This window comes from Panthera onca, chromosome A1 (assembly GCF_046562875.1).
Source record: "Panthera onca isolate mPanOnc1 chromosome A1, mPanOnc1 haplotype 2, whole genome shotgun sequence".
Classification (NCBI taxonomy): domain Eukaryota; kingdom Metazoa; phylum Chordata; class Mammalia; order Carnivora; family Felidae; genus Panthera; species Panthera onca.
The window spans coordinates 643021-670990 of record NC_138339.1 but is presented as its reverse complement, the minus strand read 5'-3'; the positions used below and the strand labels follow the sequence as shown (position 1 = coordinate 670990).

At 64.9% G+C, this 27970-nt stretch overlaps 1 protein-coding gene across 3 annotated transcripts in view; it reads left to right on the top strand.

Annotated features, from left to right (window-relative positions):
• The window catches only part of SLC12A7 (solute carrier family 12 member 7), a 38300-nt gene extending 10555 nt beyond the window's left edge, over nucleotides 1-27745 (top strand). For 2 of the 3 annotated variants that reach the window (XM_078444092.2, XM_060634296.3), the window contains exons 2-25: nucleotides 4034-4128; nucleotides 4490-4612; nucleotides 6919-7065; nucleotides 8087-8141; nucleotides 9008-9138; nucleotides 9922-10163; nucleotides 10889-11100; nucleotides 11481-11648; nucleotides 12215-12313; nucleotides 12765-12822; nucleotides 13187-13361; nucleotides 14186-14304; nucleotides 14568-14666; nucleotides 15030-15149; nucleotides 15680-15784; nucleotides 16211-16379; nucleotides 18120-18315; nucleotides 18576-18745; nucleotides 20017-20148; nucleotides 20949-21056; nucleotides 21534-21712; nucleotides 22202-22216; nucleotides 25033-25166; nucleotides 26091-27745. In XM_078444092.2, the coding sequence (XP_078300218.1) occupies nucleotides 4034-4128; nucleotides 4490-4612; nucleotides 6919-7065; nucleotides 8087-8141; nucleotides 9008-9138; nucleotides 9922-10163; nucleotides 10889-11100; nucleotides 11481-11648; nucleotides 12215-12313; nucleotides 12765-12822; nucleotides 13187-13361; nucleotides 14186-14304; nucleotides 14568-14666; nucleotides 15030-15149; nucleotides 15680-15784; nucleotides 16211-16379; nucleotides 18120-18315; nucleotides 18576-18745; nucleotides 20017-20148; nucleotides 20949-21056; nucleotides 21534-21712; nucleotides 22202-22216; nucleotides 25033-25166; nucleotides 26091-26182 (3143 nt within the window). In that variant the 3' untranslated portion in view covers nucleotides 26183-27745. The remainder of the gene's footprint in view (nucleotides 1-4033; nucleotides 4129-4489; nucleotides 4613-6918; nucleotides 7066-8086; nucleotides 8142-9007; nucleotides 9139-9921; nucleotides 10164-10888; nucleotides 11101-11480; nucleotides 11649-12214; nucleotides 12314-12764; nucleotides 12823-13186; nucleotides 13362-14185; nucleotides 14305-14567; nucleotides 14667-15029; nucleotides 15150-15679; nucleotides 15785-16210; nucleotides 16380-18119; nucleotides 18316-18575; nucleotides 18746-20016; nucleotides 20149-20948; nucleotides 21057-21533; nucleotides 21713-22201; nucleotides 22217-25032; nucleotides 25167-26090) is intronic. The other variant, XM_060634297.3, reaches the window with a different exon arrangement.
• The last annotated feature ends 225 nt before the right edge of the window (nucleotides 27746-27970 follow it).

Here is a 27970-nt window from a genome sequence, read left to right as displayed (position 1 = left end):
GAGCAGTGATCCCCGAAAGCGCTGGTTTCCGCAGACGTCTCTGGGCTGGCGGGCTGGGTGGGGGGCTTTAAACAGGCTGATCCTATGTGCCGTGAGGTGGGGCAGGGGCAGGGACTGCCGGGCAAGCTGGGAGCGGGTCAGGGAGGGTGGGAGGCATGACGGCCACCTCCCTGCTTGGCGGCCTCCCTGAGGATCACACACGGCTGTGTGTTGAGAGCCCCGTGCTGGGCTCTCTGCAGCCTGTGGCCTGGCCACCTGCTTTTGTCAGTCAAGTTTTATTGGCACGTGGCCCTGCCGCTTGTTCACACCTTGTCTTTGGTGCACCAGGTGCTTGTGATGGCACTGTGGCCTTTTACAGAGGAAGCTTGCCGGACCTGTGCTCTAGGACCTTTGCCCCTTGCTGTCTGTCCTGGCATCAGCACGCTTGAAGGATCTGGGTCAGGAGGCTCGTAGAATGCCACAGAATTTATGCGTGGCCATTTGCTTGGGGTGGTTTTCAGGAGAAACGCTTTGAGGCAGGAATGCCATGGGGCGTCCTGTCACTGTGTGGCTCGCGTGGCCCCAGACGACCCTGGTACTGGGCACCTCCCCTTTGTACTGACGATACAGGGACCTGCTCCTCTGTCTTTCACCCAGGGGGTTCAGGGTCTCAGATTTTTGCCTGAATTTCTTCACACACTGGTTACGAGTGGCGGTCTGAGGCCTGTGTGCCGGCGTGTGTGAATGGTGCCTGCCCGTATGTGTGTCTTCCGGGCCTCAATTCTGAAATTTTCAGTCTGTCGTTTCTTCGAGATAAAACTTGCTTCTTTATGTACGAGTGAGCCCTACACCGTGGGAGTTTCTCTGGCTTTGCTTTTTAACATTTGTTTGTTTTTGAGAGCACACGCGAGCATGTGGGGGAGGGGCAGAGAGAGAGAGGGGGACCCAGAATCCGAAGCAGGCTCCGGGCTCTGAGCTGTCGGCACAGAGCCCGATGTGGGGCTCGAACTCACGGACCGTGAGATCATGACCTGAGTCGAAGTCAGATGTTCAACCGACTGAGCCACCCAGGCGCCCTGCTTGATACATTTTTTTAAAAGCTCTCGCTGTAGAGTTTGTAGAAGCTGTGAGGCCGTGGAGAGTCTCTGGGGACCCGTTTCTGCCCCCTCTGCTGCTCTGTCTTCTGAGCCGCTGTGGGAGACGCCTCTCCTGGTAACAGGCACTTTCTCCCGGTTGCGGCTCTTCCTCTGGCTTCACCAGTCGGCCCGGCAGTGTCCTTTATCAGAGGACGTGGGCCACGTGCTGCTCTCCACTGCCCCGTCTCTGTGCTGTCCCTGTTTCCGGAACATTCCACGCCTGTCTTTGCCCTCTGTGGTGTTGCGTCCCTGAGGGGCCGCTTCTGTGCTTGTCTGGCGTTGTCTCAGGCTTTCCGGTGAAGTCACCAGTCACGAGTGTTCTCCCTGGGTGTCGGCTGGCTTGTGACCCTGGTGTTAACCTTGACCTTGGTTAGGTCAGCGGGTCGGCTTCTCCCCCAGGGCGTGCTTGCCTTGTGATGTGGAGCAGGTCTGGCGCCAGCCGCCCCTGCAGCCATCGTTCCCGCGGGGGCTTTTCCGTCCCCATCCCTCCCTGTGGCTTAGCGGGCGATGCAGCCCAGCAGGTGCTTGTGCCGTCCCCCGTTGTTCACCCGCGTGTGGACTTGGTACGTGTACTGTGACCTCGGACACAGATTGTTTTGGGGGTGGCCAGCGGGAGCCCCGTGCTGGTACTCTGTCCCTTCGATGATGTGCTGGGGTGTCCTCGGCCGACAGGGGGGACAGGCAGGTGGAACGGTCACAGGTGAAGAGCCCGCACCCCGCACACCCGCCCCAGCGGCCTGGGTGTGTGCCGTGCGCTCACAGACACGCAGGCCGGGTCTGGAAGCGCTCACCCAGGTCTCTGGGAAGGGGACCCCGCTGAGGCTTTGGTCTCCTTAGTTCTCCGGGGTCTGTAGTGCAGGACTCCGTCTGCGCTCGGGGCACTCGGGCCGCTTCTTTGCGCCCCGCTGGGGTGAGTGTGGAGAACGGCGTTCGGTGGAATACGGTCGTTTGTGTTCCGTGTACTGTTTTGTCCATCTTTGTTTCTGCTTTTTCTTTCTCTAAGCGTGAAACACGGGTGTGGTTTCAGAGGCCACGCGAGGAGGCGCCGGCTGGTGAGAGCACAGGGTTAAGGTCCGGAAGAAGCTGTGGGGTGCAGACCACGGACCGGCTGGGGCGAATGGTGGGTTGTGGAGGTGGGAGGGGCGGGGAGCCCTCGGGGTCTGCCTGGGCTGAGGGATTCTCTGCTGTGCCCAGTGTGGTGGCCCACCACCGCTGCCCCTCGTCACCTTGAGCCGCCACGGGGACAGGCTGGTGGACACCTCCCACCCCTGAGTGTCTGGGGAGGATGCTGACCCTCCTGTCCTTTGGGGATTCTGTCAGAAAGTTGGACCGTGGTGGGGGTCACCCCACAGGGCCTGCTGTGAGTCTCACCCGGTGCCCTGGGGTCTGAGAAAGCTGGTTTTGGAGACTTTCCTGGGGTCCTTGCTCTGGGGAGCCTCCCTGCGTGGCGGGTCGTAGGTCAGGACACCAGATGGTGTGGCAGGAGGCGTGCGGCCTGCTTGGGGCTTGGGGCTTATTCCTGAGCAGAAGGCTGCCCCAGAGTCCTCTCCCCAGACCCCGGCAGGTAGTGCCACCACTGCCTGGCATCCCGGCACCCGCGGGTGAGTGCCACGTGCCCTTTCGGGGGCTAAAACCCTGTGGTAGACACATTCTGTTCTGTGCTTCTCTCCTGACGTCCGTGGGTGCTGTTCTGTGTGCCCAGGATCTTAAACTTGGGCAGACCTTCATCGTGGGCTGAGCTGTCTTGAAAACCACGTGCCCGCCAATGGGCTATGCGGTCGCCGAGCAGTCTTTTTATTCTAACTTTTTTGTAAGAAGCACTGCGGGTCTTGGTCTGGGGCCATCTGGTTATCGCAGGGTTTGCAGACGTGGCTGTGTCCGCCTGGACCCGCCCCTGCGAGCCACACTCCCAGGACGGGGTGAAGTCGGGGCGTCGCTTTGCCCTGAACACATTACTCGTGAGGTGGATGGGTTTCACGTGGGTTGGGCGTACAGGCTCTTCTTGACGCCTGTTGTGACCCTGGAGAAATAGGTGGGGGGCGGGAGCCATCGCTCACTTACTGGTCGAGGGCCTGGCTGTGACCCCGCCTGCATGGAGGTCGCCCTTGTCCTTCCTTTCTGATGCCATCCATGGCACAGGGTGACGGCCGTGCCGAGTGTAGGCCCTTGGCAGAGGGTTGGGGGATGCAGGGTCCGGGGGGCACCGTGCCTGTGGGCGGGGCACCAGGTGGCAGGGCCATGACCCCGGCTTCAGGAGCAGATGGTCGGGGTCGCCAGCCGCTGTGCAGCGGGGAAGGTGCTCCTTTGGTGCCTGCTCCTTCTGCAGACCCTGTGGGCAGCCGTCTGGCACCAGGAGACACTGCCGCGGCCTGTGTGCGGGCGGCTGACCACCTCCAGCCTTGTGGGTGGAGCTGAGGCACCCTGGCCTGCCCTGGGCCTTCGTGTGGGCACCGAGACCACAAGGTGCAGCTCCCCCAAGGCAGGCAGACCGTCTCCCCGTGGTCAGCTGCTGCCTGGGAAACGGGACTGTCCTGTCGGGGGGGGGGGGGGGTCCTGGCTGCAGTGTAGGCCCCCCTTCCCCGGCATGCAGCTTGGGTCTTGCTGAGTCAGTGGGGGCTGCACTTGACTCGTTGGAGTGGGAAGTGCAATCCAGGGTCCTGCCTGGGGGGCGGGGGGGCGGGTGTGTGTGTGTGCGTGCGTGTGCACATGCGTGGGGGGAGGGTTGGGGGGCAGGGCCCTGCCTAGGGGGTGGGGCCATGTGCCAGTGTGTGTGCGCAGGGCGGGGGGAGCCAAGGGTCCTGGAGTCTCAAAGGTCCTCCCCCAGGCCTTTGGGGAGGGGCTGGGCCCGCACGGGTCTGCAGTGGCCCCTGCCTCCTTCCAGCTGCTCCTAAAACTGACCTGGGCGTTTTCCCCACCAGGAGATGGAAACTCGAGAGAAAACAGCCCGTTTATTAACCATGTGGATGTGGAACCGGAGAACTGCTTTGAAGGGAAGAACATGGCACTTTTTGAGGTGACTCATGCTTCCTTCTACACAAAGTGCGAGGGCCGAGGCTTCACTCGGTCACATGACAGGGCCGGGGCCCCGAGACCCCACGGTCTAGTGAGGAGCTGGGGGTCGGGCGGAGGGCTGGCCTCCTGATTGGGCACTGTGCATGGGGGGAGCCCCACACCCTGGCTCTGTGGCCTGGAGCCCCGACCTCTGCTCCTGACCCCAACTGGGGACCCTGGTGTGCAGGTGTCCGGGACGTCGAGGGCCCGCATCAGCCCTGTGTGCCCCGGGTGTGGGGCTGGACACCGCAGGGAGCCCTGCTGGGCGTTGCTCCCGTGGGTTGGGGATCCAGGTAACTAACCCACAGCTTGGCCCCAAACAGGAGGAAATGGACAGCAATCCCATGGTGTCCTCGCTGCTCAACAAGCTGGCCAACTACACCAACCTGAGCCAGGGCGTGGTGGAGCACGAGGAGGACGAGGACAGCAAGAGGCGAGAGGTCAAGGTGAGCCCCCACCCTTTCCCCTGTCCCCTCTCCCCCGTCCCATCTCTTCCTTATCCCTGGGACACTCCCTGAGTCCCAGCAAAACACTAGCTTTGTCTCTTGTCTGCACGAGGTTCGGTTAGGGCAGACGAGGGCTTTTTCCGACCCCACGGTGATCATTCCCCCGGCTCTTGGCCCTGCCAGCACTGCCCACAGGTGCTGTGTTTCAGGGATTATGAAGCAGGGCGGCGGCCAGGCCAGCAGGACGAAGGCGGCCCGGGGCCTGGGCACCTGGTCTCCCCTCGAGGGGTCGAGCATTTTCTGCCGGATTCCTGCAGCCGGCTGTGGCAGCCTGGGGGCTCCCCGGCCGCCTCTCCCTCCTCCGCGCACTCTGCCCCTGGCACCAGCCCTGCGTGCACGGAGTCCCTCCCGCATCTTGTGTGCAGCCTGACCTCGGCTGTCAGGAAGTCCGGCCACAGAAGGCACCTCTTACTGTAAACCAGCAGAATGGATTCTCCCATTCCCTCGACGCTTGGGCGCGTTTGCTCTGTGTTTGCGAAGTGCCACCTGCTTAGTCTGGAGTGAGGGTCGTGGGGTGTGAGGACTGCCTTGCCCAGCCCTGGCCCGGCCGTCCTCCTGGGGGCAGGGAGCAGTGCCCTGAAGGACGCTCCCCAGTCCTCGGGAGCCCATGGTGGCCCTGGTCGCAGGTTATACCATGGATGCTGTGGGCCAGGTGCCATGCTGACAGATGCTCTGGGGTTTCCCATGTACCCCGGGCACTGCCTGTGGCCTCAGAGGCTCTTCTCCGGTCCAGACTTTGGGAACCGCGGGCGTCTTCTGTGCAGTCAGCACCCATCGGTGCCTGTCCCTCTGTGCACGTGCTGGGGCTTCTGTGATGTCTACTGCCTTCGGAACAGGTGCTTTGCCGTGGTGGGCCCGGGTGTGCCGGCCCCTGCTGGCTCTCCCCGCTGTCCCCAGGCTGCCCAGCTCGGCCCGGTATGTCCTAGCCTCCCCTGCACAGAAGTGCAGCCCAGACCCCTCAGCATGGTTTCTGTTGGGACGTAATCTAAGTGTCCAGCCTGGTGAACCTGCACAGCACGTGGCTTGGACCCGTGGCCAGGTTAGGACCTGGGACAACCTGCCAGTGGGGCAGGTCAGCTGTCTGTCCTCTGTCCCCTGGAGATACTGGGGCAGCTGCTGCAGGCTGGATTTCGGTCACAAGAGGGATCCAGCCACCCTGGGACCCTCAGCACACCCATCGTCACCAGGTGGACATATTCTGGGTGGCACGAATCAGCCGCCCCACTTAGGGCCGACCAGGTCCTCTGGGGATGGGGGCTTCCCTTACTGTCCCCTGTGACCAACCAAGCACAGGAGCTCATCCCCAGATGTCCACCCCCCCCTCCCCCGGCCCTGCCCAGTGAGGGCTCTGGACCTCCCGACCGGCCGGGCTGGTCCACCAAAGCCGCCTGTAGGAGCGAACTGCAGGTTCTTCCAGGGTGACTCGGGTCTTGCCCTACGCCAGGTGCAGAACAGCAGTGGACGCCCTGCGTCAGCTGGGGTGGCTGCGTGGCGCTTACCTGTGAACGAGACGCCGCCCCCTGCCTGGCACCACCCTCCCTTGGCCAGTGCGTTCCCAGTTTACACAACTGGAAAGTCCCTGAGTTGCTCTCGCCTGCCCCGTGGCCACTCGAGGGGGCACACAGAAGCCAGGCATCCCATGGGCGGGCAGGCCCAGGCCCTGCATTAAGAGGGAGCTGAGCGTCCCAGACGTGAAGACTCCCACGCGCTCGGGGGTGCCCTCAGAGGGTTTTCCCCAGGGTTGTGGGGTCCCATGGGGCTCTGTGGCCCTGCCCCGTCCAGGCTTGTGGGGGCAGGCGTTCCTGCGTGGAGACCAGCCCTTTGGTCCTGAGAGTTTACCTGCCTCCTTAAACGTGGGTGCAGCCTGCTGCCCTCGGGGAGCCCGTCCCTGGGCCGCGAACCGGCAGAGCTGCCTCCAGCCCCTCGACTGCAGCCTGTTCTCTTTCACAGGAAGTGATTTCAAAGCAAATCTTCCCCAGTTTTTTTGTTTGTTTTAACTCCCTGAACTTGAGAGGTTTTTCCCTTGAACATCATCTTGCCTCTTCAGACAGCCCTGTACCACCTGACCGTGGTGTCATGCCAGCTGTCGGACAGGACGGGCTGGGCCCCTGGCGTGGTCTGCCCGGCCGACGTGCTGAACTTCTGTCCCGGGGCCCCCGGGGCCCCCGGGGCAGGGCCGTGCAGCTGGATGCCTGCAGGTGAGGGTCCAGCCTCCCTGGAACCGGAACTGCTGTGCTCGCTTCCAGAGCCCGCGCATGGGCACCTTCATCGGCGTCTACCTGCCCTGCCTCCAGAACATCCTCGGCGTGATCCTCTTTCTGCGCCTGACGTGGATCGTGGGGGCGGCTGGCGTCCTAGAGTCCTTCCTCATCGTGTCCATGTGCTGTACCTGCGTGAGTGACTGCAGTCCCCGGGCGGGTGGGGTCTGGACGTCAGGGACCCATCCGTGTGGGTGGCCGGGGGCTCTCCAGGGCACTGTGCCCAAGGGAAGTCGAGTCTTGTGGGGCCGGTGGGCCGGGACCAGGCCGGTGACGGGCCAGCGGGACTCCTGTGCCTGCGTCCGTGAAAGGATGCTGGGGCGCACATCCTGATGGCCGAGGGCTTTTGAGGGGCGCTGTCAGCACTCACGAGGGTGCTGTGTTTTGACGAGGTCCCTTTCCGGTTTTGAAGCCCCTGGGCTCCCTGTTCGAAGGAAGGGCCCACGCCAGTGACTTGCTCAGCCCCAGACCCCGGTTCCCCAGACCCGCCTTGCCCTCATGTCTCCTCTGCACAACTGCACCAGGCCTCCTTCCCACTGCTCGTGGGTCTGCCGTGGCCTCTGTGTCCTGGGCACCTGCTCCGAGAGCCACAGCCTTTCCTGCCTTGCTCTCACTGTGGGGACTGTAACTGGCTGTTCTGATCCCCCGGTGCCACCTGGAGCCCTCTGGCTAGAATTCGGACAGCACAACAGGCGAGAGTCCCTTGACCTGGCCCCCTGGGGACCTGCCTGTGCCCCCTACAGCTCTGTGGGCTGTGGTGTGGCTGCCTGAACTGTGTCCCCTTCCTCCCGTGACACTGCTTTTACTGGAGGAACCTGGAGGTTATCGGGAGTAATTGCCACAGAAACTTACAAACCAGGAATAAGAGAAGAGGCTTCTTTAAGTAGCAAATGTGCCCAGCAGGACCCTTAGCCACACCCCACGGCAGGTGGACACTCGGGCAGGAGCCAGCCTTTCACTCCAGGTGGGGTCCTGCGTTGGGTGTTTCTGATGGCCTGCAGGAGCCCAGCTTTGGGGGTCAGGTGGGAGATGATGAGGAGCATCCCGGAGCATGCCAGAGCCCACGTGGCTGGTTGCTCGCCAGCTCCTTTGCGATCGGGCCGGCGCGGCTCCCGGTGTGTTCTCTCTTTTGAGAGGATCTCCGGTGTCTTTGCAGACGATGCTGACCGCCATCTCCATGAGCGCCATCGCCACCAACGGCGTGGTCCCAGGTAAGGGTGCCGGGAAGGCCGAGCAGAGGGCCGTCCTCCTCCCTCGGCATCGCAGCCCACCGATGCAGCGAGAGCTGGCGTCCTGGTGTCCCCCAAGGGCACCAAGGCGGGGATCCTGTGCACACTTGTCCCCTGGCACCTGGCCTGGCGCCCGAGCCTGCTGTGAAATCGGGCCTCTCTGGGTAGGAACCCAAGGGAATACTTCCCCGGTACTTTGTGAAAGCTCACCTCTGTCCACTGGTTGGAGGTGCTGGCGTTTTACGAGTTGATTCTTGCCTTTGGTTCTGGAGTTAATTTCCCCCAGACCCTCATCCTCTTTCTAAACCGAGTCATTTCTGCGGCTAAACTGAAGCGCCACAGCGGGCAGTCCCTGCCTCAGGCACCCTCTGACCGGTGTCAGCGGCCGGGATGCTGGAGGGCCTGCCGGGGCTCCGGTCTGTTGGGGGACCTGGCTTGGCCTGGGAGCCTTGGAGTCACGGCTACTTGTAGTGACCGTCCCCGGGACAGGTGACAGGTGGGCAGTGAGCTCCAGGCGAGGAGGGCAGGGAGGGACCGTGCGTTCCATCTCCAGGTCTTGGGGAGGCTGCCCCCGGCCCGGAGCCGCCCTGGCCCAGCGGGCAGCAGCCGTGTAGGCGGCGTAGACCCAGGTGGCTATGCTCCCCGCCCGTCGGGGGCTGGGAGGGGCCTGGTGTGGGATCCAGGGTCAGCTAAGGCGTCGGCCGTGCTCTGGTGCAAGACAGTGCCCACACGGCCCCAGGTGTCCTCAGCCTTTTTGGGGCAGAGTGCACAGAATTGAGGTGTTGGGTTCACCTTCAGCAGCACGGTAAGTGGTGCGACCCTAAGCTGTTTCCTCCTCTGGTTCGCAGCGGGCGGCTCCTACTACATGATCTCGAGGTCCCTGGGGCCTGAGTTTGGAGGGGCTGTGGGCCTCTGCTTCTATCTGGGCACGACCTTCGCCGGGGCCATGTATATCCTGGGGACCATTGAGATTTTTTTGGTAAGTGCTTTGGTTTGGGCTGGTTTTCCAGAGCCTGAGGAGTCTGTCCCGAGGCGCACGGGGCCCCTCAACTGGCCCCTCACCGTGTCGCTCTGACACCGCCTCCTTGGGCTCTCGAAGGCTGACTGCGTCCGTCTCCTCAGAGCCCACGCAGCTGTGACCCAGTGTCCGTTGGCCGCCCGGCGGGTGGGCCCCAGCGTTCTTGCCCAGCGGATGTGCTTGCTGGGCCGCAGGCCTGAGCCCAGGGTGGGCCAGGGGGCCTGAGCCCAGGGTGGGCCAGGGGGGGCCTGAGCCCAGGGTGGGCCAGGGGGCCGGAGCCCAGGGTGGGTCGGGGGGCCCGGCCTTCAGGGCTGTGGCCGCTGGAGGAGGTGGGGCTGCCAGAAGAGAGCTCCTTGGCCACGAGTCGGTCCTTTCTGCTGCCCGCGCTTGGTTCATGTTGCACGTGCCCGGTAGGGCCTCCCAGGTGGTATCATCACTCTCAGGTGGTCGGCCCGCGGGTGCCCCCTGGCCTTGCGGACTGGGCTGGGGGTGCCACCCGAGGGCCAGCCTCCACGACACCAGCCCCAGCGCGGCATTCCTATGAGTCTTTCTTCTCTGCTCTCGTGTCTTGGTGGCGGCACCCAGGGGCCCACCGTGAATGGGTTCTGGTGGGCTGGGAGCCCACAGAGGGGGAGGGAGCCCGGCACCAGGTCCTGCAGACAAAGATGGCCTCCCCCGGGGGGCCATCTTCCAGCCGGGGGTGGTCGGCGGCCGCCCTTGACCCCCTCCCTCCGTCCCCCACAGACCTACATCTCCCCCAGCGCGGCCATCATCCAGGCGGAGACGGTGGGCGACGAGGCCGCGGCCATGCTGCATAACATGCGCGTGTACGGGACGTGCACGCTGGTGCTGATGGCCATGGTGGTCTTCGTGGGCGTCAAGTACGTCAACAAGCTGGCGCTGGTGTTCCTGGCCTGCGTGGTGCTGTCCATCCTTGCCATCTATGCCGGCGTCGTCAAGACCGCCTTCGACCCGCCGGACATCCCGTGAGTCCCGCGCCTGCGAACCTGCAGCTCCTCTCGTCAGCCCGGTCTGTGCCCGTGGCCGCGTGGTCGGGATCGGGGATGAGCCGTCAGGACTCTCGTGCGCCTCTGCCACCTGCGAGGATGGGACGGGTCTGGCGAAGGTCGGGGTGCGCAGGGTACTGGTGGCCCTGAGGACGGTCAGGCCCTGAGCTCCTGGGGTGGCCTGTCCTCGGTGCCCTCTGTGCGCGGCTCCCCTTGTCCTCACAGAAGCCCCTGAGTGCTTTCCTTTCTCGTCCCTCCTCCGGATGCAGATGCCGGGTCCCAGGGAAGTGGCCCAAGGTCACAGAGCGAGTGACGAGCTGTAGAATGTCCGGTGCTTGGGCCGGTGCCTGGGCCGGCCGGATGGGCCCAGCGCCCACAGGGCTGATCTGGGAGGGGCCTGGCGGGGTGGGTGGCTGCTGGCGTCGAGCCCCCCGGCCCCTCCACGTGGAGGGAGCTGCCTGTGTCAGATGCCCCAGGACGGGCCATGAGTCCGCAGCACGCTGTGAGGAGCCCGGGACCCCGAAGTGTGGTCTCGAGGGGCTGCTGTGTCGACACCCGTCCCTCGCGGCTCACGCAGCGTTCCCATCATGCAAAGCGGAGCGTCAGAAGCGATTTAGCGGCCCCTGACCCCGGTCGCCCAAGAAAAGCAGTAATGGTTTCAGAAGAGGCCCCCACGACTCCTCACGCCCGACCACCTGCTCTAGGGTCTGTCTGCTGGGGAACCGCACCTTGTCGAGACGCGGCTTTGACGTCTGCGCCAAGGTCCACACCGTCAACAACAGTACGATGCCCACGGCGCTCTGGGGCCTCTTCTGCAACAGCTCCATGCCCAATGCCACCTGTGACGAGTACTTTGCCCAGAACAACGTCACGGAGATCCAGGGCATCCCTGGCGTGGCCAGCGGCGTCCTCCTGGGTGAGTCCCCCCACCCCCGCACTCCAGGCGGGCGGGGCCACGCCTCCCCTCCCCACGGCCCACCCACTGGGCGGCTGTCTGTCCTCCCTGGAGCTGCTGTCACCACACAGGGTGCAAAGCCAGTGGGGTCAGTAGACCCTTTATATCTAGGAGTTAGCCGCGAGGTGCACAGGAAGTTTTTGGGTTCACTGGAGACTCACAGGGCTTTTCCGTTTCTATTCTGTCTTCTGGGAAGACACACTTCACGTCTTCCTGTGAAGTTGGAGCCCATGGGAGCTTGGGAACCCTTTACCGCCAGCCACGTCTGCTGGGGCCTCCCTGAGTCAGGAGCCCCTGCAGAAGGTTCCGGAATCTTATTACTGGTCTGTTGTCGCCCACAGATAACCTGTGGAGCTCGTATGCAGACAAGGGGGCGTTTGTGGAGAGGAAGGGCACACCGTCGGTGCCTGTGCCCGAGGAGAACAGAGCCAGCGGCCTGCCCTACGTCCTCACTGACATCATGACCTACTTCACCATGCTGGTCGGGATCTACTTCCCCTCTGTGACCGGTGAGGCCCCCCCACCGCGCACACGTGCCCTGGTCCCCTCACTCTCCATTTGGCCCAAGAAACAAGCCTCAGGATCTCTGCTCTTGTGTGCTGTGGTTGGGGTGCAGGAAGGGGCTTTGTCCCAAGCTCTCCTGAGAGGCCATTGTCACTCAAAGGAACCGTGACCATGGCGGCCGGGAGTGGACACGCTTTCTTCCACACCGGTGCCTCCTCCCCTGCACGTGTGCACGCGCACTTCCTGCCGGGACACCCCTCGGCGGCCGCGTGTGCAATGGGAGCCTCCCCCACCCCGGCCTGGCCCTGGCTCCCTGAGCAGCCCGCGGCCGATGCTGTGTCTGCCCGTGTGGCTCTTGCCAGGGGCCGCTCGCAGCTGTGCTCCTGCTCCGGGAGCCCGGTCCGCGTGGCCGCCTCGCCAGGCTTCGCCTCCGCACCCGTTGCAGCCACGCCGTCTGGGGACTGGGGGCTGGGGGGCTGCTGAGCGCTTCTCTCTGGTCCCACCCTCCCTGTGCGTCGGGGCCAAGGGCCTGGCGTGGTAAGCTGCATGTTCTTCCTGTGGGCTTCTGTAGGTATCATGGCGGGCTCGAACCGGTCTGGGGACCTCAGGGATGCCCAGAAGTCCATCCCCACTGGGACCATTTTGGCCATCGTGACAACGTCTTTCATCTGTATCCTTGAGAGGGCCAAGTTCGGGGGTGGCCCTGATGCTCTGCCTGCCGCTCAGTCCCCGGCCGCTGGGGTGGGCTTCCCAGGCTCTGGCGAGTTCTGGCCATCGCCCCCGAGGTGGAGCTGGGCAGGCCTCTGACGCTGGCCTTCACGGCTGGTTCTGGCGCAAGTCCTTGTCCATAAACCACACGTACCACCACGTCATCCCACGTAACGTGTCGCTAACATGTAGCCGCTCCCTGCTGAGTGAGCCGGGGTGCCCTGCCCTGTCCCTGTGGCGGTCACATTACAGGCCGTGTGCAGCCTGACTCACCTGGTGGAAGGGGCGGCGAGGAAGGTCCCCTGAGAGCCGCCAGGATGGGGTAGGTGGGGTCAGGGTCGGTCAGGTCCACCGGCAACCAGGGCCCTATGGCCCGTGCGTCTGGCCCGCCTCTTCCTTGACGTGAGATGCAGACCTGTCCTGCATCGTGCTCTTTGGGGCCTGCATCGAAGGAGTGATCTTACGAGATAAGTACGTTTTCACTTGCAGTTTCTAGAAGCTTCCGTGTGTTTTTTCTAGATGATCGCAGCGTTGACCTGGATTTCAGGCCTCGAGTGGTGGAGCAGGAGGCCCCGTGGCCCCTTTGTGGGGATTCCGTTTGGCCTGGTGTGTCCACCCTCTCCTGCTCCAGCCTGGAGCTGGGGAACCACAGGGCAGCCTCTGACCCCGAGAGAGTGTGAGGGGGCCTGTGCGGTCCCTGAGCGTGACCCGCGGCGACGCTGCTCTCACACGAGTGACAGTGGCTTCCCTGCTCCCGAGAAAGGACACCGAGGGTGGGAGCGGCCTCGTTCCCGCTGAGAGGGTGTCTGAAAGCGCACCTGCCCCTGCCCCGCAGGTTTGGGGAGGCCCTGCAGGGGAAGCTGGTCATCGGCATGCTGGCCTGGCCGTCCCCCTGGGTCATCGTCATCGGCTCCTTCTTCTCCACTTGCGGTGCTGGTCTGCAGAGCCTCACGGGCGCACCGCGCCTGCTGCAGGCCATTGCCCGCGATGGCATCGTCCCCTTTCTGCAGGTGAGCTGGGAGGCCGTCCTTCTGCGAGCGTGTCCTCGAGGGTCCCTGAGGGTCTGCCCGCAGGGCACGACCTTCACTGGCCCGCACTGTGGGCCCCGGGGACCCCTGCCAGCCTGGTGGCTCCCCACAGATGGTCACTGTGCTGTGGGAACAGTGAAGAGCATCCACCTCCTGCCAGGGCTGGGGGCAGGGGGCAGTGTCTGTCCCGAGCAGGGCCGGGTGGGGGGGGGAGGGTCTCTCCGGGAGGGGCATCTATTCCGCGGGGTGTCTGTCCTGCAGGGAAGCGTCCTCCACTTGGGACGGAAGCTTTCTGGAACGAACTTGACGGTTTCACGTCTCAGTGTCCTGGGGCCACCCTACCACATGCCACGGGCTGGGGGCTCGGACGACACGAGCTGATTTGCTCACACTCTGGAGGCCAAAAGCCCGAGATGCAGGCACGGGCAGGGCTGGTTTCTTCTGAGGTCTCCCTCCTTGGCGCGTGGACGCTGTCTTCTTCGAGGCCTCACGTGGCTTCCCTGTGCCTGTGTCTTCATCACTTCTTGCAAGGACACCAGCCGGGATTGGGGCTGCCCCCGTGGCCTCAGTTCCTGTAAAGCTCACAACCTGCAGACATAGTCACCTCCTGGGTGGTTGGGGCTGTGGATGTTGGATGTTTGTCCTGATCCCGGCTGGAGAGGGTCCGGGACGAGTGGTAAAAGTCTGCTTCTGCCTCCGTCCCATATCTGAGACCCTCTGGAGCTGCACCTGAGACCCTGGGCTTCTCATCAGGATGACAGGTGTGCCCGTGGCCCGTCAGCAGCCCACCTGCCCTTCCCCTGCAGGTGTTCGGTCACGGGAAGGCCAACGGGGAGCCCACGTGGGCCCTGCTGCTCACGGCCCTCATCTGTGAGACCGGCATCCTGATCGCCTCCCTGGACAGCGTGGCCCCCATCCTCTCCATGTGAGCGGGTGTGGGCACGGCGGGAGGCATGTGGGGACAGGCTGTGGAGAGGTGGCTGCCGCTTGTCACCTGTGCATCCCTGCCCAGGGGACAAGGGACGTGTATGGTCACGGGGACAGGGGGGCGGGGAGACCCCTGTGGGGGGGGGGTGGATAATGCTGCAGACGAAGGGGCTTCCTGGGAGCAGGGGGGCCAGGCGCCTGCAGGATGGGAGCTGCCGTGGGACCCGCCCCCGCTCCTCTGGTGCTACGTTTGTGCCCCAGGTTTTTCCTCATGTGCTACATGTTCGTGAACCTGGCCTGTGCCGTGCAGACCTTGCTGCGTACCCCCAACTGGCGCCCGCGATTCAAGTACTACCACTGGTGAGCATTGGAGCCCGCGGGCGGCCGCTGCCTGGGCCACGCAGGCGTCTCGTGGCATGTGGCCCCCGCTGGGGGTGTGGCCTCAGTCTCCCCGGGCTGCTCGGTCCTCCTGCCAGCGTGCGTGGGGGACCTGCGTGGGGGACCGCGTGAAGCCAGCTGTGCTTTGTGCCCTGGGGGCGGGGTGGGCGTCCGGTGGGTGGGGCCAGGACCCCTCTCAGCCCCTGGGGAGGGGTCAGTGGCAGGGACCGATCTCAGGGCATCATTGCTGCTTTCTCACGGTGGCTGGATGAGGTCTTTGTGGGGAACCCGTGAGGTTTTGGGGTTCGGCCGTGGGCAGGCACGTGAGCTGCGTGTCCCCCGCAGGGCGCTGTCCTTCCTGGGCATGAGCCTGTGTCTTGCCCTGATGTTCATCTGCTCCTGGTACTACGCCCTGTTTGCGATGCTCATCGCTGGCTGCATCTACAAGTACATCGAGTACCGCGGGTAAGCCGCTGCGGGGCCTGGCCCCGGGGCGCAGGCGGGACCCAGCTGTCACAGTCACACACCTTTGTCATAGCAGCTGGAGAGTGACACGTTTTTACGGCGTGGTTTTTGAGAACTTTGAAGTCCATCAATGACAGCACTGATGTGTTGGCGGATTTCAAACTTTCCGGAAAGTACCCCGCGTCCCACTGCGCCTGGTCCATCCCTGGGGCGTTTCCCTTGGGCGCCTGGCCCCCTCTGGGGAGGGTGCTCTGGGCCGGGGTCCCTGCTGCTGCCCCCCGCCCCCCCCCAGCTCTTTCCAGGGTGGTTTAGCTGGAGAGTCAGGGGCCGTGACCACTTGCACCGGGGAGGCCAGGCCCACTGAGCCAGCTGTGCTCCTCAGCGTCTGCTCCACACACACAGCCGTGTTCCCGACTCCCACGTCCCGCCCTCGGCGGAGACCCCATGGTGGCTCCTCGGGGAGGTTGCCCCTGGGGGCCTGAGGCCCTGGACCCCTTCCCTTGGCACTCAGTGCTGCCCTTCCGTCACAGGGCCGAGAAGGAGTGGGGTGACGGCATCAGGGGTCTGTCGCTAAACGCTGCCCGGTTCGCCCTGCTGCGTGTGGAGCACGGCCCCCCCCACACCAAGAACTGGAGGTGAGCGCCCCAGCTTGCCCTGAGTTGGCCTCCTGCCCTCCGAACCCCCGAAGCGCCGTCTCTAACGGCACACTTCGGAGAAGGAAAGTTGCTGCCTCTCTTTGGGGAGCGATTGTCTCAGAAGCTTCTAGCACCTTTCCTCAGTCCACAGTGGTTGGCCGTGGCGCGATCAGCATGTCTCTGGGCACTAGGCCGGACCTGGGCGGCGTGGTGGGTGGGGAAGGGGGCGAGCTGACCTCGCCGGGGTCCTGCCGGGGACGGAGGGCAAGCGTGTGGGCGTCTCCCTGCCGCTGGGGGGGCGGAGAAGGCCGTGCCTGGGGAGCAGCGGTTTTACCCGCACGGAGAGCCCCTCGGCCTCCGGGCACGCGCACCCGCGCACCTGCGCACCTGGCGGGGGCACGGGGTGACGGCTGTCTCCCCCCGCAGGCCGCAGGTGCTGGTGATGCTGAGCCTGGATGAGGAACAGTGTGTAAAGCACCCCCGACTGCTGTCCCTCACCACCCAGCTCAAGGCCGGCAAGGGCCTGACCATCGTGGGCTCCGTGCTGGAGGGCACCTACCTGGACAAGCACTCGGAGGCCCAGCGGGCCGAGGAGGTGGGCAGCGTGGGCGGACGGCGGGCGGAGGGGCCGGGTGGCCCTGAAGCGCGGTGTGGGGCAGGCCCACCGTTCCCTGCGCGGACTGGGCCGGAAGGTCCGAGCTTGGGTCCGTGCGTCCCGTGGGGCTGTCTGGTTTCAGGGACCGGGGCTTCTGGGTTTGGACGGAGCCGGACGGAAGCTGCTGCAGGGACCTGCTGTGGGCGGGGCCTCGTGCTGGAGGGGCTCAGGCCGAGGGGCGCGACCTCGGCACGTGTGGAAACGCAGGCGTGCGGGTGTTTCCAGACAGAAACGCTTCCGTGTCTGTGACTAGAGCAGGAGGCACGGGAGCACCAGGTGTTCCCAGGCAGCCTCCCTCTTGTCCCCTGTCTTCCCTGCCTCACGGGTGGAGCCCCCCCCTCCCCGTCCGGGCGGATGGCGTGTCCTCATGTCCGGGAGCAGCCACGCTGCTGCCGTGGGCCTGAACCGGGGCTGCACCCAGAGGCTCATTCGGATTCAGAGCGGGGGGTGGGGTCGCAGGACGGTGGCCTCCTACCTGGACAGTTAGCCCCGCGCGCTCAGCGGTCCGCAGGTGCAGCTGGTGCAGGGAAGGCCGCGGACGCGCTGGGTGCTTATCCCTTCCTCTGGGGCGTCAGGCCCCCTCAGCGGGACCTCAGCTCAAGGGCTCAGGTGCCGCGGTGGCTGGCTGCAAACCGGTTTAAGCGGTGTCCTTCTCGCGACGCTCACGCTGTCCGTTTCTGGCCAGGGCTTTGCTCTCCGGATCCCCTCCTGCTCGTGGCGACAGGAGCTCTTGCCCTGACCCGAGGTGTGGCGGGAGAGGCCCTGGCGTTGACTTCTGACATAGCTCGGGTGCCGCGCGGTCTCCGGGCAACTCTCGCCGGGTGGGGCGTCTCTGGCGAACCGAGGGGGAGGTGGGCGTCCGCGAGCCAGGGCCCAGGACGGTTCAGGTGTGGCTGGGTTCACGGTCTCTGCCCCTTTCTAGACTCCACTGCTACCATTTAACACACAAGGTTCTGTCTTTTGCTAACTAAGTTCTACAGAAAGCGTTGCGCACGCTTAAGTCATAAGAGTTCAGTTTTGTGTCTTGGAAGAACGTGTGTTTGTGATGTCTCGTGGTATCTTGTGGAAGCAGGGGATTCCTGAGACCCCTCTGTTCTTGTGCGTTGAGGGGCTTCTGACGTTCCTGTGACAGAAGCGTGGGGGGTGAGTGGTCCATTGACAGGTTTGGTTCCTCGGTGGGGCTCGTGCGGTCAGAGCCTCCCTAGTCGCGTGGACGCCACGGGTCTGGGCCAGGTTCTGGTTTCCTGGTCTGCCTGGCGGTCTGCCTGCCGTCGGGTGGCTCCGCCCCGTTATTGCCCTGGTGGCACGACTGGGTTTTGCCGCAGACATACGGCAGCTGTGGGGCTGAGGGTCACGGTGTCCCTGAGAGGGGGCCGCCGTCTGAGGGGCTGGCGAACAGGGAGCTGTGTCTCAGGACGAGGGCCCGGGGGCCCCGCGGTGCCCAGACTCCTCCTGCTCTGGTCCAGCGGGGGCAGCAGGCATCTCCTGCCCTGCCCTGTGTCTCTCTGCCCGTGGAACCGAAGCCCGGAGGCCTGGTTGGTCTGGTCGCGCTGGGGCTCGCGCGCCGGCTGGGAGGCCGGGAAGGGTGAGGCCCTGCTGCTCCCCGCGGCGAGAATGCCGCCGGGCCTGGCCGTGACCGTGTGGTTGGCCCCTCACAGTCCCCCCCGCGTATCTCCCCAGAACATCCGGGCTCTGATGAGCGCGGAGAAGACCAAGGGTTTCTGCCAGCTGGTGGTGTCTTCCAACCTGCGCGATGGCATGTCCCACCTGATCCAGTCGGCTGGCCTGGGGGGCATGAAGCACAACACGGTGCTCATGGCCTGGCCCGAGTCCTGGAAGAGGGAAGACAACACCTTCTCCTGGAAGAACTTCGTCGGTGGGTCCTGGGCCCCCTCCGCGAGGCTCCCGGAGGCCCCGGCTGTGCACCCTGTGGGAGAGTGACCCCCCCCCCCTTGGGAGACCCTCACTGCCCTGTGTGCGCCAGCTCCGCCCCTGCAGGTCCCCCGGAGGCCCCTCCAGCCGCGCCCAGGGCAGCGAGGGCTGCCGTCCTCCCGCGCTCCAGGCGGGGGCTTCGCAGGGGTTGCGGCCTCACCACTCCTGCCACGGTGCGGGTGACCCGCCACTGTCTCTCCACAGAGACCGTCCGAGACACCACGGCGGCGCAGCAGGCCCTGCTGGTGGCCAAGAACGTGGACCTGTTTCCACAAAACCAGGAGCGCTTCAGCGACGGGGATATCGACGTGTGGTGGGTCGTGCACGACGGGGGCCTGCTCATGCTGCTGCCTTTCCTGCTGCGGCAGCACAAGGTGAGCCGGGGTCCTGTGACGGGGGTAGGGGGACAGGGTCCCGTGATGGGGGGTCCTGAGATGCGGGAGGGGGTTTGGGGTCCTGTGATGGGGGGGTCCTGAGATGCGGGAGGGGGTTTGGGGTCCTGTGATGGGGGGGTCCTGAGATGGGGCGGGGGCTTGGGGTCCTGTGATGGGGGGGTCCTGAGATGGGGGCAGGGATTTTGGGGTCCCGTGATGGAGGGTGGGGTCCTGCTATGCGGGCACAGGGGCTCAGGGTCCTGTGATGGGTCCTGAGATGGGGGTGGGGGTTTGGGGTCCTGTGATGGGCACGGGGGCTCAGGCGCCCATGATGGGTGGGTCCTGAGATGGGGTGGGGGCTTGGGGTCCTGTGATGGGGGGGGTCCTGAGATGCGGGAGGGGGTTTGGGGTCCTGTGATGGGCACGGGGGCTCGGGGTCCCGTGATGGGGGTCCCGTGATGGGGGTCCTGTGATGGGGGCAGGGGTCTTGGGGTCCTGCGATGGGGGGTCCTGCAACGGGGGTAGGGGGACAGGGTCCCGTGACGGGGGGTCCTGAGATGGGGCGGGGGCTTGGGGTCCTGTGATGGGGGGGGGTCCTGAGATGGGGGCAGGGATTTTGGGGTCCCGTGATGGAGGGTGGGGTCCTGCTATGCGGGCACAGGGGCTCAGGGTCCTGTGATGGGTCCTGAGATGGGGGTGGGGGTTTGGGGTCCTGTGATGGGCACAGGGGCTCAGGGTCCTGTGATGGGGGGTCCTGAGATGGGGGTGGGAGCTTGGGGTCTTGTGATGGGCACAGGGGCTCAGGGTCCTGTGATGGGGCGGTCTTGAGATGGGGGCGGGGGTTTTGGGGTCCTGTGATGGGGGGTCCTGAGATGCGGGAGGGGGTTTGGGGTCCTGTGATGGGCACGGGGGCTCAGGGTCCCGTGATGGGGGGTCCTGAGATGGGGCGGGGGCTTGGGGTCCTGTGATGGGGGGGGTCCTGAGATGCGGGAGGGGGTTTGGGGTCCTGTGATGGGCACGGGGGCTCAGGGTCCCGTGATGGGGGTCCCGTGATGGGGGGTCCTGTAATGGGGGCGGGGGTTTTGGGGTCCTGAGATGGGGGTGGCAGCTTGGGGTCCTGTGATGGGCACAGGGGCTCAGGGTCCTGTGATGGGGGATCCTGTGATGGGGGCAGGGATGTCTGTATCACACGGGGCAGGCGGGGGTGGGGGGGGGGGTTCCCTGGGCCAAGTGCAGGTGCAGAAGCCAGCCCCCCCCCCCCCGCCTGCCAGGTGTGGAGAAAATGCCGGATGCGCATCTTCACGGTGGCCCAGGTGGACGACAACAGCATCCAGATGAAGAAGGACCTTCAGGTGTTCCTGTATCACCTCCGGATCAGCGCCCAGGTGGAGGTGGTGGAGATGGTGAGGCGTGCGGACTGCCGGCGGTTTGGGTTCGGGGGTCCCCGCCCACCTGTCACCGCCGTGGGCTGGCCGGCGCTCAGCTCCCGGGCTCGACCTGATGGTTGTGTCCACACGTTCTGTGTTGTCCAGACCGCCGCTCCAGTGTTCTCTCGGGGCTGGACTGGGCCTGTGAGTTTAGGGGTTTATGGTCAGGGGACCCTAGAGGTGACGCACCCTTCTGGCCATGTCTCATAAGACGGACGTGACACCCACCCTGTCACAGGTCCCCTGTGGGTCCCCTGGGGTCCAGACCCCCGTGTTCCCATCTCCAGGCTCTTGGGTGGGAGCGGGTCCCCGGGGCCGTGGGAGCACCGGCGGCCTCTCCCCAGGCAGTGTGCCCCCAGCAGGCTCTCGGGAGCGGTGGGCAGGGCTCAGGCCCTGAGGGGGCAGAGGAGGCGGTGTGTGCCCGACACGGACCCCACCCGGGGCCGGTGGGAGGACCCGGGGTCGCCCACCAAGCGTCATGCCAGGGCTGGGGAAGATCCCGACCCCACGGTCAGCAGGAGAGCTCCGGGCTCTCCCGGCACAGAAATGGCTCCTGTTGGCTGTGGTCGCAACTTCGTGCGGGACGTGGCATGAGCTTGGCGTGGGTTCCGTCAGGGGCCGCGCTGCGTGTCCGCGAGCAGATGTGCGTTCAGCTGTGGCGGTTGTCCCACCCCCCCCCCACGTGGTCACAGCACGGTCATGCTCCTGCAGGCGTGCCCGTGTGGAACACACACGCCTGGGGCACCCGTTCACTTCCGTGCCTGGGGGCTCCCTAGGTCGAAAACGACATCTCGGCGTTCACGTACGAGAAGACGTTGATGATGGAGCAGAGATCCCAGATGCTGAAGCAGATGCAACTGTCCAAGACCGAGCGGGAGAGAGAGGTGCGCGTGCGGGTGCCCGCTGCGCCCAGCCGGCCTGTGCCCCGCGTTCTCGCCTGGCCAGCAGGACCGAGTCTTGGCGGTCTCTGGAGCCGTGCGCCCCCAAGCCGGGTCTTCTGAACGGGCGGTGGCACGATTCCGCCTCCGCCTCCTCTCCCTACCCGCTCCAGGTGTGAGGGCACGCGCCCTCCCAGGCCCCGGCGGCCCCCGTCCACATACGCGGGTGTGCTCAGAACCGGCGCCTGCCGTGTCGAGTGCAGAGACTTCTGGGTACAAATGTCCCCTCGTCCTGGGCTTTCCTCCGTGGCCTTCAGAGCCAGGGCAGGAAGCAGAGGAGGAAGAGGGGACGAGTTTGGTCTGGCAGCCGGGGGTGGGGTGGCATTGGGTCTCCTGCAGGGAGGGCTGGTCCCGGGGTCCCGGCCTTTCTTCCCGGGAGAGTTTTGGAGACCTTCCTGTTGGTGTGCCCTGCTTCCCTGCCAGGCCCAGCTCATCCACGACAGGAATACCGCGTCCCATTCAGTGGTGGCCACCAGGACCCAAGCCCCACCCACACCGGACAAAGTGCAGATGACCTGGACCAAGGAGAAGCTGGCCGCCGAGAAGTTTAAGAGCAAGGAGCCAGGCGCGTCCGGGTTCAAAGACCTCTTCAGCCTGAAGCCGTGAGTGTGGCTCGCGGGCTCCCGGGTGGCAGGTCCTGGCTGTCACAGAGCTGGGGCTGGGCAGGCCCGAGGGCCACAGTCTGCTCTCGGGGCCTGTTTGCCAGATCTGGGATCCCAGCAGTCAGGGGTCAGTGCCCTTAGGGAGCTGGGGACTCCCGGCTGTGACCCCGCTGACTGTGCAGGCTCCCTGCCGGGGCCTGGGTGCTGCCTGTGGCGTGGGGCCGAGAGCCCCAGGGTGGGCGCAGGTGCAGGTGGGGGGTGCCGGGTGGCGTGGCTGTGCCGGGAGGCGCCCCCCCCCCCAGGGGTTTTCAGTGAGGACCAGAGCCCCAAGGCCTTGTGTTGTGGGGAAGGGCCTGGGGGTCAGACCCTGTTGGGAGAAGGACCAGGTGAGCCGGGGAAGGGCAGCTGGGCTGTGCCCGCGGTTGTTTAAATGTGTTCATTGTGCACACTCTCGAAGTAACCTGTTCTTGTGTTTTCTCCTCCTTGTAGAGAATGGGGAAGTCTGTAAGTGCTCTCCTGCTGTTTAGGATGCTTCTTAAGCCTGTCTTCTCGCATGCTGGGCACACACTGCTTGTGAACTGTGCACATGTCCACGTGTGTGTGTGCGTGCCCAGCCCTGGGTGTGTGCATGTGCGTGCACGGCCCTGCATGTATGTGTGCGCGAATGGCCCTAAGCGTGTGTGTGTGTGCAAGCATCGCCCCGAGTGTGTGCATGCACAGCCCTGAATGTGTGTGTGTGTGGCCCCGAGTGTGTCTGCACGTGCACGGCCCTGCGTGTGTGTGCATGTGTGCACATGACCCCAAGTGTGTGTGTGTGCGCATGTGTGTGCACGGTCCTAAGTGTGTGTGTACATAGCTCTGCGTGTGTGTGCACGTACGGCCCCCAGTATGTGTGCATGCACGGCCCTGAGTGTGCACGTGCCCGCACGCAGGAGTCTGCCTGCTGCCGCTGTGGCTTTCAGTGGCTTTCTACTTAACTCGCTCCCCTCTTCTGCAGAGTGGCTCAGGGCACACGGCTGAATCCCTTCTCTGATGCTGTGAGGGCTGAGATGGGGGGAGGGGGGCTCATCCTGAGCTGGCTCTGGAGCAGAGAGAAGCGGATGCTTTGGTAGCTCTTAGAGAATCTGTCCACACCCTGGGGCTGAGCGTTCGGTCTCTGCAGGGGACCGTACATCGTCCCACTCTGCGGCCCTGGGTACCGTTCACCCCAGGGAGCTGCCGGCCTTGGTGTGAGGAGGGGTGTGGGCAGATCCTATGTGCTCCGGTACTGGGGGGCAGCTGGACGGGCAGGAGGGGGACCCGCCCTGAGGCCGCTGCGCGTACCCCTGCCCCCCACGCCTGCAGTGTGTCCCCTGCGGTGGTGGCCACCCGGGAGGTATCCGTGGTGCAGCGCTAGAGGCCGGGGGGCCCCGGAACCCTGTGCGTCACACTGAGGACACGGGCGGGTGTCAGTCTATTGAGGGAGCAAAGCTTGTAGACGTGTCTGGGAATCGTGGGGAAGAGCAGGGACACGGGGACTCTGGCGTCCGCTTTTCTGTGAACTTCAAAGCACTCCCCAGATAAGGTCTGTCAAAACCCAGACACGGACATGGAGGACTAACTAGGGTCTCTCCCCTAAGATGCTGCGAAGAACACGGGCCTGCAGATCCTGTCCCCGGGAGGGCGTGAGGCTGAGGTGGGGAGGTCAGCCCGCAGGGGGCACGAGGCTGACAATCGTGGTGTCCCCAGGGGTGGGCGTACCTCTGTTGTGCCTGTTGTCCTGGCCGTGTGCCCACCAGGAGCCGAGGGACCAGAGCCCTGACTTTGCTACGGCACCGCCACCCCCCCCCCCCCACACACACACACACTCTCCTGCGCTGGGCTCAGAGCGCTTACGGCAAGGTTCTGTACATTGTGGACTCACGGCCCACCGTCGGGAACAAACACAGCTTTCCGTTGGCTTCCTGTCCCTCTCCGCGCCTCTTTGACCTCCACGAGGCACGTCGCCCTGGAGCCGAGGGCCCTTCCAGCCAGACCCAAACCCCTGATTTTAAGATTATATGTGTTTTCAAAACTTTTAGCCGTAAGAGACCCTCTAATGTCACACACACTCATTTCTGGAGTTGCTGTCGTCCCCAAACACTGGTGATTGTGGTCTGTTCAGGCAGCTAATGCGTGGTTCTTGTACCAGAGTGTCCCTGGTTGTGGCCGGACAGATCCCCAGCCTGTAATTTTATCAGGCGAAACTGCAGAGAAAGAAGGGGGCCCGGCTCCCTGCCGTCCTTCTGGGAATCAGGGGTTGTGATAGCGTTTATTCAGCTGCAGGGCTGAGCTTTTGAAAGGTGCATCCTGGACGCCACTCCCGTGGGCCTTGCACTGACCCTGGTGTGGGGGGACCTCTGTCCCTGTTGTCTGGGGCACGGCGACCTGCTCCCAGAAGGGCTGCCCGCGGATTCCGTCCTGCAGGAGACCCGGGCTCAGGGGACATGCGTGTCAAGGAGGCAGGCAGCTCTCCCAGGCAGTGTCTCCCAAGTGCCTCCCGGGACACGGTTCGGGGTGGGGGTGGTGTCCCACACAGCCACCTGACGCATGGGGTGGCCGAGGAAGAGGTCCCGCAGCTACTCGAGCTCCAGGGAGTGCCGGTGGGCAGGCGGCTGCCAGGGACCCTCCCCAGGGGGTCATCAGAGCCCAGCGGGCGCCCTGCCCGCGCTGTGGATCCCGCAGACCCGGGTGGCTGGCAGGGACGGGGTGCGGGGCCTGCTTGCTGAGCATTGGAAGCTCTCGTCCTTCTGCCATCGGCCAGGAGCGCTGGGTTGAGAACGGGGTGGACCCTGGCGGTGGCCTCGTTCTTGCCCAGAATCTCTAGGCCTGGAGCCGCACGGCACAGTGCAAGGCTCCTGGGACCCCAGCCGGGTCAGGACGAGGGAGATGCTGCCGTGTGCACCCCGTTGGGTGTGCTAACCTCAAGGCCACGTGTGAGCAGGGCTAGGCCGTGGCGTTGGGGCCTGCCCCGGGGGAGCTTAGAGCCTGTGGGTGTGTGAGTGCCTTTCTCGTGCCTGGTGGTGAGATGTCCCCGGCCCCCCTGGGGGACACTGCACGCAGATGTAGAAGCTTGGCAGCTTGGTGACACCCGGTCTAGAACGTTCGGGAACCAGAGCCTTCTCGTGCTGAGTAGTCGTCCCCGGCCCGTGCCCGCCAGCCTCGCACGGAGTCACCTCCCCTGTGGGTTCTCTGGGGAGTTGACGCCGTTTGAGTCTGATTTGCTTTTGCCCGGGACCGAGATGGGCAGACGGGGCTCAGGCCGGCACGGCCATGGGCGTCAAGTGACCATCTCCCCGCAGGAACCAGTCCAACGTCCGGCGGATGCACACGGCCGTGAAGCTTAATGGTGTCGTCCTCAGCAGGTCCCGGGGGGCTCAGCTGGTCCTGCTGAACATGCCAGGACCCCCCAAAAACCGGCAGGGGGACGAGAACTGTATCCTTTCCGTGTGCTGCCTGCGGGGCGGGGTGAAGGCAGTGCCCGTCGGGACGTGTCTGGCTTCGCTGCCCTTGCTCACGGGATCCCAGGGGCTGGGGGATGGGAGCAGCAGGGCCCGGAGCGAGGCCCACGGTGCCAGGGGCTGGGGTCGGAGCGGGGGCCAGAGCCTGGCCCGAGTGCCAGGAAAGCAGGGTCTGGGGGGCGGTCCCCAGCGAATGGCTCCTGGTTGGTGTTGGGGCATTGGCAAAGGGGAGGGAACCGTCCACGTGCCGAGTGTCCTCGGCGGAGGCCCTCAGTGAGGAACACGGGACCCCCAGGAATTAGTACCACGAGCGGCGACCTGGGACCCTGCCCGGTGCTGGCTCTGCTCCCGGGCGTCTTCTTAGCCTGTGGGGGCAGCGTGTTCCCTCCGTTGTGGACGAGCCGAGCGGCCTGCCGCCCCTCCTGGTTGGGTGGAGGTCCCAGGTCGGCTCCACCCCGAGCTGGGCTCGCGGCCTTTCACCGTGTGCCCCTGTCCTGTGACGGGGTCTCTGGGGTGCAGCCCCCCCCCCCCCACTGGCACTGGGGACGGGGAGGCCGGAGGGGTTGCTGGCGGCTCTCAGAGGCTGCAGGACTTGTGCTTGCTGACCAGACTGGGACTTGGGGCCTGTGTGGGTCCTCGGGGGACTTGCCCGGCTGCACCCAGAGCCCCGGGGTGGGGGGTGGGGGGCAGGGGGCGGGGGTCTTCTCAGGCCCCGTCGGGCCGGCTGCAGGAGCGGGCTGACCCCCGAGTGCCCTCTGCCTTGCACCCGGCCGAGGCCTGCCCTGGGCTTCGTTGGTGCCACCGGCCATGCTGCGGGGCCCCCTCTCCCGCACACCCACCTCCCTCTCCCGGGGACTGCCGGCGGTGCCCCCAGCTGTGTCCTTAACTCCGGCGCCCAGACATGGAGTTCCTGGAGGTCCTGACTGAAGGACTCAACAGGGTCCTCCTGGTCAGGGGCGGCGGCCGGGAGGTGGTCACTATCTACTCCTGACACGCCAGGCGGGCTGGGAAGTGTGCCCCGTGTGGCTTCATATACAAGTTTCCAGAATGGCCCCACAGCACTCCTCTCCAGGCCAGGAGCCAGCACGCAGCTGCCGAGGTTTCCTCGTTTGGAGGGGAGACGTCGATGCTCGAGGGGACCTGGGACGCAGCCCTCCGTCTCCTGACCTCCTGACCTCCACACTCGGGCTGTGAGCTCCAGATGTGGTTTCCTTGGCCCGAGCTACCTGGTTTCATGGTTAGGTTTTAGTTCTGCCCCATCCAAGACGCTCACGGGAAACCTCGCTCGGACAGAAGGTCACCCTCGGGCCACGAAGCATCTGTTCAGGAAGGTGGCCGAGGGCCTCTTGGTCAGCCTCCTCAGCACCTGTCCCTGTAATGTCCCTGTTCGTGTTCCTGTAAGTGAAGTCCGAGAAGAGCTGTCCACGCCTACGCCCCAGGCTCAGCCGGGTGGCTTCGCTCGCGAGCCCGCCCAGTGTGGGCACATCTGCCCAGCCTGGGCGTGTCTAGAAAGGGAACCCCGGGGGGCGTGGGGTGGTCGTCTCGGTGGGCATTCCGGTGGGCTCCAGGCTGGCTTTGCGGCCTGGACGGCAGCGGGATCCCGCGTGGGCACAGGGCGCGGGAGTGGTAACTAACTGCTGAGGATTCACCACGTGGTTACCCACCTACACGTGCCCGCCCGTGGACCCGGGTCTCGCCAGGCTCCCAGGAAGGGGCTGGGCTGCACTGGGCGAGGTCCTGGGGCGGCGGTGGCACTGGGCCGCGTGTCCCCTCCCACCGGCATGGAGGGGACAGTGACAGTGGTGCGTGGGGGCTCCGTGGGCTGCCTTCCGATGGTCTGTAGACTTTGCGCTTTACCCTGGTGTCTGTGCTCTAGGTCCCGATTGTGCCACCGTGGGCTGTTGCCCTGACCCGGGCCTGCTGTCTGTATGGCTTATTTATTTAAGCCCCTGGGGAGTTTCAGTGATAATTAAGGTGCCCGTGAAGAGATTGTTTCTGCGAACAGCCCCAAAGGGCCGGATCCCTGGCTTTCTCTGGCTTCCTTGGACATCCTGGGAGGTCAGCCAAGTCCACGGATCTGAAGTCTGGCACAGGCTGAGTGCGCCCAGACGTCTCCGAGGCGCAGCTGGGCGGCACAGAGGGTCCGCATCACATCAGAGTGACCGCTGGCCAGAGCGTGTGCCAAACCACGGCAGCCGGGCTCGGGGCGTCCACACTCTTGCCCGCCGTGGGTCTGCACCGAGTCAGGTGTCGGGTGGGGGGCGTGCCCAGGGCCCCTTTGCCCAGAGGGCACCTGTGAAGCCACAGCGGTGCTCACACTGGCTGAGGAAGAGCCACCGCGTAGCAGGACCGCCCCTGTGACCCTTAACCCTTGTTCACACGGCGGCGATGTTTGCGGCACACTGCGGGTGAGGGTTCAACTGCGCCCGCACACCCTTTTCTGCACTGAACTTCGTGGAACCCTGACTGCAGCCACTCTAAGTTGGTTCCGTGTCTCTTTTGTAGCTTCCTTTGTATGATTTTGTTGGTAGAAGAATAAATTGTATAAACCCGAGCATGTTGAAGAGTCCTGTGCCTCGTTCGGCAAGAAGACTTGACAGTTGGAGGGGTGTCCGGACCCTCTGTCCGTGGACGTTTGTGGTCTGATCGGCCAGGGCAGACGCCGGTGGCTCAGGAGCTGTCACTGGAATTGGGCACGAGAAGTAAACAAAGCCACGAATCCGCAGGGAGGCGTCTGGCCCCCGTCTTTAGTCATGCTGTGTCATAACGTTGTATTGCT